The following is a 13,375-nucleotide window of genomic DNA, read 5'->3' on the forward strand; positions in this document are numbered from 1 at the left end:
TTGGTGAACCCTCTTGATTGCATGTTTTAAGTTTGAAGATTTTATGAACTGAACAGGTGTGAGGTTGAATTACTATTATTATTGGTTGATTGACCTTTATTTTGAAGGTATAACCGGATGTGTACACTCTGTGCCTTGTGCCTTGACGAGGTTCAGAAGAGGAATCCAGTGAAGCAGACGCGCTGTGGAGGCCAGTGTGGTCCCGTAACCACAAATTCATGCCATCGCCGTTAATTCGAGTGTCCGGTTGTTCCAAACTGGATTCCGAACATTCAATAAATTAATAGAAAACAAGTCCAGCCGAATCCGAGCCGGATTACCGCACAACGCATGACCTTGCATTGAATGTCATTATAGACGGATTTTTTTTTTAAAGCACCGACACGGTAAGGTAATAAGCATCTACACCCGCACACAGTGGAGGCGAGATAAATGTTGTGATATTCTAGGCTAATGTATGTCTCTTTTGCATAGTTGGGTTGTGGGAAATAGACCTATATGTAGCCCATCTTTTATGGTCAACAATTATTTAGTTTTCCAGATGTAAGATGAAAACAGCGCAGACGGTTTTTGGGAAATTCATATTGATGACAGGAGTGCTCGTGCAGCCTGGTTGAAGGCCGGACTGTATGCCGCAGAATGCAAATTTGCCTCGCAAATTATGATCAACCCTACTGTACAAACATTATCCAAATTCTTTCAGAAACGGAGCACGTTGGGTTATATGTTTATTCCAACAGATAGAGGCTGTTAATACTTAGAGCAGTTTATTCTGGAGCAGCAGAGGAGGCAGATGCTGCAGCAGCCTGATCCGCTCCGGGCTGGAGAGAGGGAGAGGGGGGGGGGGGGGGGGGGCGTCATCCATCCTTACAGGATCATTAAATCATAGTGAGTCTCTGACTGTGCCACCAACATCCTCTCCTCCCCTTTTGACCTATTTCAACGTGAAAGTGGGACACAAGGCATCCCCCCTATATCATCACCAGGTTGGTGATCTGATTGTGTTCGTGCCTGAAACTGAAACCTGCTGACACATGCGCTGTGCCGGCCAGTGCTCCCTGCCTTTGTGCGCAGTGAAGCCTATAGCTCATCTATCACGGCCTCATGGGGCCACACACTCATTTAGGTTGAGGTGTACCAGCTGCTGGCCGTTTCATTGAGGAATTTTCAATATTTAAACAATATCTAAAGTTATGTGATTATTATGTTAAGGAGGCATTGTTGGTTCTTAATCTCTTTGAATTTGACACCGCTATTACTAATCCAGCTCTGCATACTAAACACTGTATAAAGCTAAGTGTTATATGTCAACATCTCACATTTCTCTTCTATTTCAGGTCCTCAGCTGCAGCCATGGAGATTGTCACACATTTAATTAATGACACCATAGAGTTCTACAAATGGACCTTAACCATTGCAGGTAAAATCCTGTGTCTTTGCCGTAGTCTATTTTCAGAGAAATTGTGTTTTACATGTTTCTAAATTCACATTCATTGTGTGGGCCAGTATACAAATAACTGTACTCTTAAAACAAGTCTGAAATATATTTTAAATACTTAATTAGAATCAGTACACAATATCAACACAGAGCTCTTATTTCAATTCACCTGTGAAACCGATGTCATTGAATATATTGAAGGGATTTATAGTGTTTTTTTTTTTTGTAAAGAGAATTAGTATTATCTGTCATTGCCTGAAAGTATCACAAGCATAATAATTAAACTAAGGTGTTGACATCCAGACATCTCTGCACAGTATAAATCTGGAATATCTAATCAACCTTTCAACCCGGACCCTTCTTTGAATAAACTGACATTGACACTGGCAAACATTAAGACTGATTATGTAATGCTCTGAGAACATCTGTCCCTCCTGCAGACAAGCGGGTGCAGAAATGGCCCCTGATGGACAACCCCCTGCCCACGCTGGCCATCAGCACCTCCTACCTGCTGTTCCTCTGGCTGGGACCCAAATACATGAAGAACAGAGAGCCCTTCCAGCTCCGCAAAACGCTCATCGTCTACAACTTCAGCATGGTCTTTCTCAACTTCTTCATCTTTAAAGAAGTAGGTTACTATTACAGACGTTTGTTTACCTGCATTTCTTATTAAGATGTTTATGTGGAAGTGTTTACCCAGCTTCTCTCTTGGTTCCTCTAAGATATTCTTTTGTTTTGTAGTTGTTTATGGCGGCGCGGGGAGCAAACTACAGCTACATTTGTCAATCTGTGGACTACTCAGATGACCCCAATGAAGTCAGGGTGAGTGTTTGGAGCTAAGGCAGGAGTTCAACTTGTGAAGTAAACAAAAAGAAACACATTCGTATTTAATGAAAAATGAGCGTTTGTCAAGATGGATTGCACCTGATCTGCCCTATGATGTATCGTATTATCACATGGTCCATGTGTGCACGCTGTCACTACTTCACCTCTCCTTACTTACTACAACACAACATATTTAACAGATAAATCTTACTTTACTTTTGTGCGTTTTTAATACAACTAATGATGAATACAATCTTTGCCAGCTTGCCAGAGAAGCTTCACTCTCTGTAGTTTGAGTCGCACGATCAACTTCCATCATTTGGACTCTGCTCCTGTTATCAGGAAAGGTGCGAGCTGCACCAGGCATGATGGAAGGTGTTCAGTTTCACCTTCCTTCCTTTTGCTCCATGACGTAGACTGACACACTTACTCGGTCTCAGGTGACCCTGAGATTGAGATGTTTTAGAATAGACAAGAAAGAAAATGTATTTTTTAAGAAGGTACAAGTTAATGTGGAAGTCAGATTAATCCATTCCGCTTGTTAATGTCTTATACAAAGAGCTTCATGTAAAAAGAACCCTCCTCCTCTTTGTCTCTGTTTTTCTCTTTTTGTTTCTCCATTGTTCCTGTCTGCTCCCTCCACCTCTGCTGTTCTGTCTGACACAGGTGGCAGGAGCTCTGTGGTGGTATTTCGTCTCAAAGGGCATCGAGTATCTTGACACAGTGTTTTTCATCCTGAGGAAAAAATTCAACCAGGTCACTTTCCTGCACGTCTACCACCACTGCAGCATGTTCACGCTCTGGTGGATCGGCATCAAATGGGTGGCAGGAGGACAGTGTGAGTAGCTCATGCTCAAATAGAGTTCTATTGTATTCCTCATATCTGTTCTTATTAGGATTTGCCAACTATTTCATTACCTAATAAGGGACAATGTAGTGTGAATGAAGTGTATAAGCAAGGAACGTGTAGCCGATATGATTTGTAGTTTTACCAAAAATGCATTATTATACACACATATTCATTTATTTAATGTCAATAAATAAAAAAGGACCCCGAAACTGACATATTATATCTCAGACCTCCATCTGAGAATTATTTTAGATTTGTTTAATTGCCCAAAGTTTATGCAACCATGATCCAAAGTTTTTCATTCTGTTACTTTGGTACTTAAAGATTTAATTATGATAGTGGAAATCCACTCTTAACGTGGGATCCCCTGTAACCCCCTTGCTGATATTGTTGCTCCTTTTATACCGTGGCTTGATTGCGCAACGCTGTAGCAGCATGCTCGCCTCAGAAGGCTTTTGTTTTTCATTGTGGGCGGCTTAACCCACGTCATCTTTGCTTCTCATTGCTTATTTTAGCTGCAAAGTTTGAACAGTTTATACATATTTATATCCATACTTGAGCGCCAGAAGCCAACTGAACAACTCCATCCATGAACAAAAACATTTTGGAGGGATTTGGTGCTTTTGATGCTGTAGGTATATCTGATGCAGATTCGATAATGTCAATCAATACTAAGTATTCAAAAATGTTATAACTCGTATGATTGTAAAAAATGCACTGTATAGAACCAATTGCAAGATTTATTTGGGCTATGCTTTTATTGGTGAGGACAGGACAGTTAAAGTTATAAAGCAGGAGGAGTGAGCGGGGAATGACATGTGGAAGAAGGTCTGTGGGATCATAGTTGAACCCAGGCCGCCATCTTCCAGGACTACAGACTATGTACATGTGCACACAGCCTACAGCTGGACCAACCATCGCCCCTAGAAACACAATTTAGTTTGTTTGTAACAAATCCATTTTGAGCACCTAAATCTACATGGCAAAGCTAATTTATGGTCAAAAAACATGAAATATATATGTTGTTACAAATATAAAAACATACGTTACTGTCATTTAATGGAAAGAAATATTAGTATTGGTTGTGTTTGTAAAAAATAAAACTGTACTCAAAGCATTACAAAACTCACATGAATGTTTTCCTGTATTTGCAGCATTCTTCGGTGCACACATGAACGCAGCAATCCATGTCCTGATGTATCTGTATTATGGCCTGGCCTCTTGTGGACCTAAGATCCAAAAGTATCTGTGGTGGAAGAAGTACTTGACTATCATCCAGATGGTAAGAAATGACTAATTGCATTCCTTAAAAACAATTCAGAAGATTCATCTCAATGATAAAACTTTTTTTGAAAAGTTGTTAAAAACCAAAATCAGAAATAAGATTCTATTTCCCTTTTCTCCGTCTTAGATCCAGTTCCACGTCACCATCGGCCACACCGCCTTGTCCCTCTATGTCAACTGTGACTTCCCCCACTGGATGCACTACTCCCTCATCTGCTACGCTGTCACCTTCATCATCCTCTTCGGCAACTTCTACTACCAGACCTACCGCCGCCAGCAGCCCAGACGCGACGCTTCCTCCTCCTCGTCCTCCAAAGCCAGCAAGGCCGTCTCAAACGGCTCCCTCAACGGGCTCAGCAAGGCCGCCAACGGAGCCGCCGTGACGGGGAGTAAAGAGGAGAAGCCCCAGGAGAACTCAGGGAGGAGGAAGAGGAAAGGGAGAGCTAAAAGAGATTAGATGGAGAGAGGGGAGGAAGGGAGGTAGAGGTGAGGAACTTGATTTGGGTTCTAGGTTTATTATGTTACAATATGAAAGACTTAATTTGATGAAGATTTAAGTGGATGGATGCATTGAGGTATGTCTATTTAAGCCATGATCTAAGTTGTTGTAGATAAAACATGAGACAGATCATTCTGTAAGTAGGTGGTGTCAGTGGTCATTGCTAAGATGACAGAAATAACCCAAAAACACAAAGTGTACGGTACAGGATAGATCTTAGTATTCCTTGTCTTCATTGTGGTGCCAAGTACTGTAGATCGGGTTCACAAAGTGACTTTCAGCTCGTTAAAAACAACCTGAAAATGAAACAGAGTTTTTCAGGCTCATTTGGGCATGCTGGGAAAGCTCCATTAAAATGTGACTGAGCTGCTTAAAAACATGAAACATCAATATTAGCAACCACTGCTGTGCTGCTGAGACAGGGATACACATCATAACACACGCTAAAGTGTGTCAATGGATATTTGAACAGATTTCTGTTGTTGTTCACCTTAACAGATATAAAACGGATGATAATGTACAGTATCATATCTTTTTCTTTTTTTTTGTCCTCATTTCACCCATGTTGTTGTTGTTGTTGTTGTTGATGTTGTGTGCGAGAGACTTCAGTTTACAGAACATGAATATGGAGTTGTCTTATTTATTTTTGATTTATTCAAAGTCGTGGACTCACTTACTTTGTGTGTTTACCAAATACGGCACACTAACGTTCTAAAGATGGAAAAAATAATCAATATTCAGATGTAAGATGTATATAGAAATAGAAGAAGAAATGGATTTGTGACCCTTTGAGACTTGGGGTGGACTTGTTTCATTGCTTGATGGAAAATCACCAACTGTAGCTGAAAGCAGGTAAATGTGAAGAATTTCTATTTCTGCATAAAGCTGTTACACTTTTCTTTTTTTTTTTTTGGATGTTTCTGGTTATATGTAATGCAATGCTGTTTCATTAATATGCAGAGGAATGATGGATTATCTCAATGTTTCCTTCTTTGACAGAGAGGCTGGTGAAGTTTTGGGAGATGTTTACCTGTTAACCTTTTTTTTTATATTCTCTCCTCGCTGCTGATTGTTGTTGTTTGTCTTACATGCTGGTGAAAAACGTGTGCTGAACAATGAGCTAATGATGTGCTGAGTTCCCCTGTGTATTTACCCACATGGCAGCCAATTCTTTATCAAGTTAAGTAAAGCTCAGACACCCTTTTCTTTCCATTGTCAATCAAATATCTTTTGGTGTCTTACATTTCAGGCTTTACCTTGAGTCCTGAGCTTGCTTGAATGTAAATGTATCAGGGGACATTTTGGATTTAAAAAGAGAGAGAGAGAGAGCTGTTGGACCTCCATGGACTGAAGGATAACTTTGCTCTGTCTGTAGTATAAAAGGTACATAACTGGTCAGCTTTTTTACAGCATAAACTCAGCTTTATGTCCTCCATTAACCAAATGCATTCAGTGTTATTTACTGGCTCTTTCTATTTATTTAATGTAAATACCAATCCACATCAACTGGGAGTGCTTGTCTGTGTATTATGTGTTATTTTTTGTGTTTTACATATTACATTGTGATATTTTGTACACTGCGCATTTGGGATCGTTCCCAGCTTGTTAGCTCGGACAGTTATACGTCCACATTGCTTCTGTGTTTTTTTTTTTTTTTTTAAAGGATCATAACTTTGAACTCTCTTCAACATTAAATTAAACTGAATGCCTCTAAATGTGCTCAATGCTTCATTTGACTGACTTTAGGGTGTGAGTCTTAAGAATATAAATCTAAATGTATGTATGGATCATGACGTCATTGGCAGCAGATGTGCGGAGTAGGTCTTCAACACTAGATGGCGTTGTTGTGACATTGCAGTTAAAAGCAGAAAAGGATAGAAAATGACATTTGTGGTGTCTTATTTAAATGTGATTTCTATTTGAAAAGGCAATTTGACAAGTTTGACATCAATATTTTTTACTTTAATTCATTTTTAGCTATTTCTGAATACAATTGTCATATTCAAATTTAAAATGACATCATTTTTTATAATGCTTTATAATGCGAAAGTGAAAGTATGGAAAGTGAACGTATGGAAAAATCTGGGAGGGTTCATGAGTTAGAGTTTATGATTACAGGCTTATTTTTACAAGCAGAGACAATTTCAACAAGTCAAATATACGACCAATGTCCCTGTAGACGGTGGATGTTGTGTTACCGTTGTTTGGAAACACTTTCTACATTTCTGATACAGGATAACATCACTTACATAATTACTTTTGATATTGTTTTATCAGCCAGCCTAAGACATAAGAACATATCACATTTATGTCACAGAATTCTTAGTTCTCACTGTTTATGTAAGTGTCAAATACACTTAGGAACACATAGGTTATAATTCAGACCTATTAGAGTGTATTACCTCATTAAACCTCACATGTCTTTGTCTCAATGATGTAGATTTCATTAAATGGAGTTGTACCTTTAGTGTGGAGGCACAACCATTCTGCTCCGTTTGAGATTACAAAATGAAACATTTCCCCATAATATATAGTTCAGTCAGAGTAAAGTATCTCTGAAATCTCACACGCTCAATTTTATTTGAGTGAATAGGTCATGAACTCATGTGCCTGGGGAAATCAGTATTTCCCTCAGATGACAGTAATGGTCGTCTAGGATCAAAACTGTAAGCTGCCTATTTAGATATTTGTATAGCTTTATACAGAACACTTTTACATTTGGGTTTTCATATTTGCATTGTAGCCTTGACCTACACCTACCTATTGTACCTACTGTAGGTAGGTAGGTAGGTGTAAATGATTCAATGTTAATCTACTACTAACTTACTTTGTTTTTATCACTCTGGATCTTACTTTGAGTTGCCTCAGTATGAAATATATGAAATGTGTTTTTCAAAAGAAAAAGCTGCATTGCCTCACATGGCAGTGTGTAGGTCTAAAGCGAGACTGCTGGGGGCGCTCTGACTCTACAAATTACTTTTAAAAGCCTGCTCCTCCGTGTTTGGCTTTTAATTCATTAAAGGTTTGTAGGTCCATTTGGTAAAACTTAACCATGGAGATGCATTTGTTCCTCAGATATTGAGCAATGCAAAATCATTGTACATTTCTGTTGGAAAGCTGGAAATCATTGAAAAGACAAAATAACAGTCACTGAGTGAAGACATGGATAAAAATGAAGGAGGAAGTTGGGAGTTCGGGTAGTGAATTGGAATAAGAAGGAGGATTAAGAGATAAGCAGAACAGGGAGAGTTAAGAATCAAGAGGTAAATGGACAAAAAAAAGAAGATAAGAGAAGTGGAAATGATGTGGGAGAAAATGAAAGCATACATGCATGATAAAGAATCCTGGATAAATGAGATGTTGCAGCAACTGGCTTTACAATAAAGCTCAACATAAACATACCAGAGATGATTTCTGATCATTTATCAGTGTCCAGGACACTGATAGCATGCTCGATGTGTTGCCCAAGATTTCAAACAATAGGCATAAGTTATAGAAATAACTTCTAAAGATGAAGAACTATACCAAATACATTTTTATCATTCAAAATTGAATAAACTGATAATTACAAAACGTACAAATCCCTGCTTATCAGTGCGAGAGCTGTTTAATGGTAATGTGTCTTTATATTGTGTTATCTGCTTCATTATTTTCCTTTTAAGATATTTGTGCTTTACTTTGCTTCACCCCATTACACCTGAGATCCAATCAGATACATTTTATTTCCATAAGCTCAAGATCATGAATCTGATTTTACCTGAGGCTTGATGTTGTTTGGAGTAGTTTGTCACAGACCATAACCCTGATACACTGTCTACATAATACAGTATTACTGATCACTTTCTGACCCAAACTTTCCTTAGTCATTTACATTCAGCAATAAAAAGTATCATGGTGTGACATTTTGTTGCAAAGCAGCTACTGGTTTTGTGTGGTTATATGAACATGGGTATACTATTAACATTACAATTCTTATTTATTTTAACATACCGCCTAACCCTTCAGCCTTTTTGATCATTTTCTATATTTTTTTATGGTTGGTGCAATAGAGAAATATGCCTCAAAATATGCCGCCTTGTAAATTTAGTTCCAACAAAAGGGCGTGGCAATGTCTCAGACGTGTTTCTCATCTTGGTTCAAAAATCAAAAATCAAAAATGAATGACATTTAGTGAAGGCAGATCTACGGTGACCTGTTTGCTTGAGAAAAAGATAAATCCTTCCAAAATGTAATTGCTCATCCCTTTCAGTTCAAACAAAGGTTTCCATGGTAACAGTACACAGCAGCTGTGTGGACCTCCCTACCCCCCCTCATCCTCCCCAAAATCTCCCAACCCCCCGCCCTCTATACTCCCCTCCTTTTTTTTCTTCCTGAATCAGCTGAGCATGCGTGGGAAAAAGACCCAACACTATAAACTATTTGAAAGGGTTTAAGTATTTATGTGAGTGTGTGTGTGTGTGTGTGTGTGTGTGTGTGTGTGTGTGTGTGTGTGTGTGTGTGTGTGTGTGTGCATTTTTAAGCGTAGGTTTCAGTTTGTGTGAGTGTGTGCTCGTATAATGGGTAGAGAGATTGAGAAACACATTTATAGTAGTGTTTGTGTGTGTGTGTGTGTGTGTGTGTGTGTGTGTGTGTGTGTGTGTGTGTGTGTGTGTGTGTGTGTGTGTGTTTTTGCAGCCCCCCTGCAGAGTTTATGAGTGGGAGGACTCCAGCAGCAGTATTACATGGATGTTGTTTTTGTTTTTCTCCAACTCTGAACCCTGAGCGATACTTTCACAATCATTTCCTTTCCTTCTTGTCTAGGGTAGGGTTTTTTCTTACAAAAAAAACTAAATGTCTTTAGCATTTGTACTCTGTGAATGAGATTTGGAGAGGGTGAAAGATTTGTAGCTGGGAATGAATTACAGGCTGCATAAAGAATGTGTGTTAGCTGCAGCAGAATGCAGTTAATGCTCTTTAAAAATGTCCAAGCCTCCATTTACATTTTTGCCAAATACTAAGATTGTGCAATGTTAAAAAAAACAAGTCTTTAAATGTTTTTTGAAATGGACACAGTGGCAGATTTGACCTGCACAACTTAGCATAAGCATGCCAGTTCATGTCATCTGTTTTTTTCTGTCTTTCTTTTGAATTTCCTTTTACTCAATATCTGTTCAACCAAATGTTGGTCCAAATGGAATAGAGAAACCCAAAGCCACATGAATAGATCATAGGTTAAAAAAGAAGCCATTGCTGCCCAACAGAACTCCAAGTCATTTTATTGAGCTCCTTCATACATGCAGCCCAGTGCTTGACATATCAAACAGATGAGAATAAGAGAAGAAATGGACATAAATCAAAATCCGACAGATTGGATTCACATGCATTTCATTTTGACTGTGTGTCTGTATTCAGACATATAGCTTCCTTTTTCAGTCGAATCCCATGTGAATTTCACTGCAAAGCAGCAAATGTCCTGCCTGTCAGACGCTCAGTTGATATCTGGAGCACTGAGACAGGTGGGGTTTTTTAATGCCTTGTGAAAAAAAATCACAATGCACCAATACCACACCAGCTTCAGAAAGCCCTCCAAATAAGGGCTTGTGGGGCGGCTGTGGCTTTGTGGTAGTGTCGGTTCTCAACTGGAAGGTTAGGGGTTTGATTCCCAGCTAAAGCAGTCACATGTTCTAAGTGTCCTTGATGGAAAAAATGTAATCCTGATGATGGGCATTCTACATAGCAGCCTCTGCCATCAGTGTGTATGTGGTCTGAATGGGTGAGCAGGTGAATGGGACATGCGGTCTAAAAAGAGGACTAGAAAAGCACAAGTCCAAATCCATTTACCATTTACTTACTACTTTTCATTAACTCATCTGGGATATGGCTTTATTTTCAGAGTTACATCCTACATATCAATGGTGGAGTAATAAACATATGCTCACAGAAAATATGCTAATGTCTCAGGCTTCCCTTTGAAAGGATGAATTTATGAATAAACATTACATGCAGTTCTTTAAAATATGATAAATCAGAACTCAGACACTACAACACAACAAAAGAAACCAGTCTAGACCTGCTGTCTTTGTCGAGTGTCTCTGGAAAGCTTTACTTTTGATCATTGTTTCATTTTTAATTTTCGGTGTAAAGCACATTGAGTTTAAATTTGTACTGCTTTACAAATACAAATGAATTGAACTCTGCAGATGATTCCTGACTGTTTGTTTAAACAGTTCCAAACAAACAGCCTGGGGTCTTCACACACTTGTGACTGTGATGACCAGTGTTAGAGTATTTGTAAATTATACAGAAAGCGAGAATGCGAGAGAGACTCTGGAGTGCTAAAATGAAGGAGGGGGGGATATTTTTAGATGAAGGTTCATCAGGGCCACTCTCTCTCTCTCTCTCTCTCTCTCTCTCTCTCTCTCTCTCTCTCTCTTTCCCACTCTCTCTCTCTCTCTCTAGCTCTTAGAAGAACATGGAGTGGGGTGGAGAGCTGAGAAATAAAGGAGATTTACCACTCTAAAGATGGACAGAACAGTTATATGCAGACAACAATAGTGATAGTTCTTGGGAAAGTTGTCTCATCACAGCAGAAAACGTCAGTCTTAACAAGTTATTCGGTCTCCAACAAATCAGGTTCAAATCAAACCAGGTTCAAACGTGCAGCTTCAGGAATAGTGCAGAGAGAGGTATTTTACTAAAAAGAAGGGAGAAGGCAATTCAATACAGAATGAAAATTCAAGTCAATTAATTAGCTACACCTGCTACTTTAAATGTTTAGAATGGAAACCATTATTGAATACAGTTAAATAAAAGTCAAAATGAAAGACTCTTAAAGAGAGTGAAATGACACTCGCCTCAGCTAAACATTACCCTCTTTTGTTTTACTTGACAAAAGAAAATCAGTAATCTTATGAGGCACATGGAAGCCTCCGCGGTGCGGACATCTGTCACTTTAATGCAAGCAAATGATTGAATAGTCCCGGGGCAGAGGGACAGCATAGGTGGGGGAAGTGACAAAATGTGGGTGTGTCTCTGAAAGGGAGCACAAGACCCCAAACATCTGTTATCCTATTCAGAGAAAATAGATCACCATCCTGCCCAAAGGTGGCTGATTGGCCCAACAAAATCTTGTATCACAATTAAACAGTGATTACAAAAAAGAAAGCATGAATGGATCAAGATATATTGTTGTAAAAGCCTGCAGGGACAGAAACAAAAGGCTGCACAGACAGGAAGCTGAGAGCTGTGGTTACTGAAGCCTTAACAGAGTCTAAAATCCATGCCATAAAACTTTCAGAGCAGAGAAAATCCACGCTTTCAGTCTGAGTCAATCCCTGCTGCTTTCTGCAAACTAACTTGTTACTTTGCTTGCGCAGAATTGATGCACTCCACACCTGTCTGCCTCCTTTACAATGTGTCTTTAAGCAGCTGTGAGACAGTTCACATGTGCGTGTGTTTTATCTTGTGGGCACAGGTCCAAGAATTAAAATCTCCAAATGGCTGGTGAGATGCATCTGGCCCTAAGCGAAATAATTCAATCACGGTGAAGATGCATTATATTTATGAGAGCTGGGCCTGTGTCCAAGCAGAATAAATTGCCTTGCAGTGGTCATTTCCTTTAGAAAACCTCGCATGAACCTGTGCTCAAACTAAATCCACTCCTATTTCAACATTTAGATTTCCTCACAATTCTTATTACTAATTGTTGAGAGATAAATGCCACACAGTACTCATCATTTCAACAATTAAAATGTCTTATTAATCCCCTGATAACATTGGACGAGGCCTTTTCTCTCCTCTTCAAACAAGGAGAAGCTTGACAAATGATTTCTTGGTATTTGTTGACACATTTTGTTCTACAGCTTCAGTTTGGGGAGTTACACAGAAAGAGGGATGAGTGAAGATTTTGATGTTTAGGTTGGACTTACTTTACTTTTGCCAAGAGACAGAGGGAGAAAGTTTTCTGTTTCCAAGGTATAAAACCTACAACTACAAGGATTCTGACTTTCTTTACACATTCGGTGAGGCTGATGGTGTCTTGCAAGGGCCTACGAATATACTTGAATACTGTAAATAACTGTGAAGAGGCGGAGAGGGGCCTGTTGATAATGACCAAACTGTACACTGGACCCAGAGTTTGGTGCAATGCCCTTGTATGGCACATCAACAATTTTACTCATTCTGCTTTTTTGAAGAGCATTTTATTGTAAATTAGGATATGGGCATGAATAAGGCTACTGTAAAAAACATAAATTCTCATCAAAACATTAAGAGAGAGAGAATTCCTTTATCCCAAATGTGCGATAAATATTCTTAACTTTTCAGGTGTCAATCGCAGCCATTTAATGTTGTCCAATGGGGTCTTATAGTCATATTGTTTAAAAGGTGCATTGTTGTAGGCTACCCTTAAACAAATATGCATTTAGGGGAAAAGCGTAGCCTATTGTTTTAAGAGATTATATAAGAGCCATATAACTACTGAAGACAGGTGAATGTAAAA

General features: G+C 39.0%; 1 protein-coding gene across 1 annotated transcript; it reads left to right on the forward strand.

Annotated features, from left to right (window-relative positions):
- Positions 1-148: 148 nt before the first annotated feature.
- elovl4a (ELOVL fatty acid elongase 4a) lies at positions 149-6,615 on the forward strand. Its single transcript, XM_061051065.1, has 7 exons — positions 149-386; positions 1,338-1,420; positions 1,879-2,066; positions 2,180-2,260; positions 2,930-3,101; positions 4,268-4,395; positions 4,525-6,615. The coding sequence occupies exons 2-7, from the start codon at positions 1,354-1,356 to the stop codon at positions 4,852-4,854; spliced, it is 966 nt and encodes a 321-aa protein (XP_060907048.1). The 5' UTR covers positions 149-386; positions 1,338-1,353; the 3' UTR covers positions 4,855-6,615.
- Positions 6,616-13,375: the final 6,760 nt, after the last annotated feature.

Source organism: Labrus mixtus, chromosome 11 (genome assembly GCF_963584025.1).
Source record: "Labrus mixtus chromosome 11, fLabMix1.1, whole genome shotgun sequence".
Classification (NCBI taxonomy): domain Eukaryota; kingdom Metazoa; phylum Chordata; class Actinopteri; order Labriformes; family Labridae; genus Labrus; species Labrus mixtus.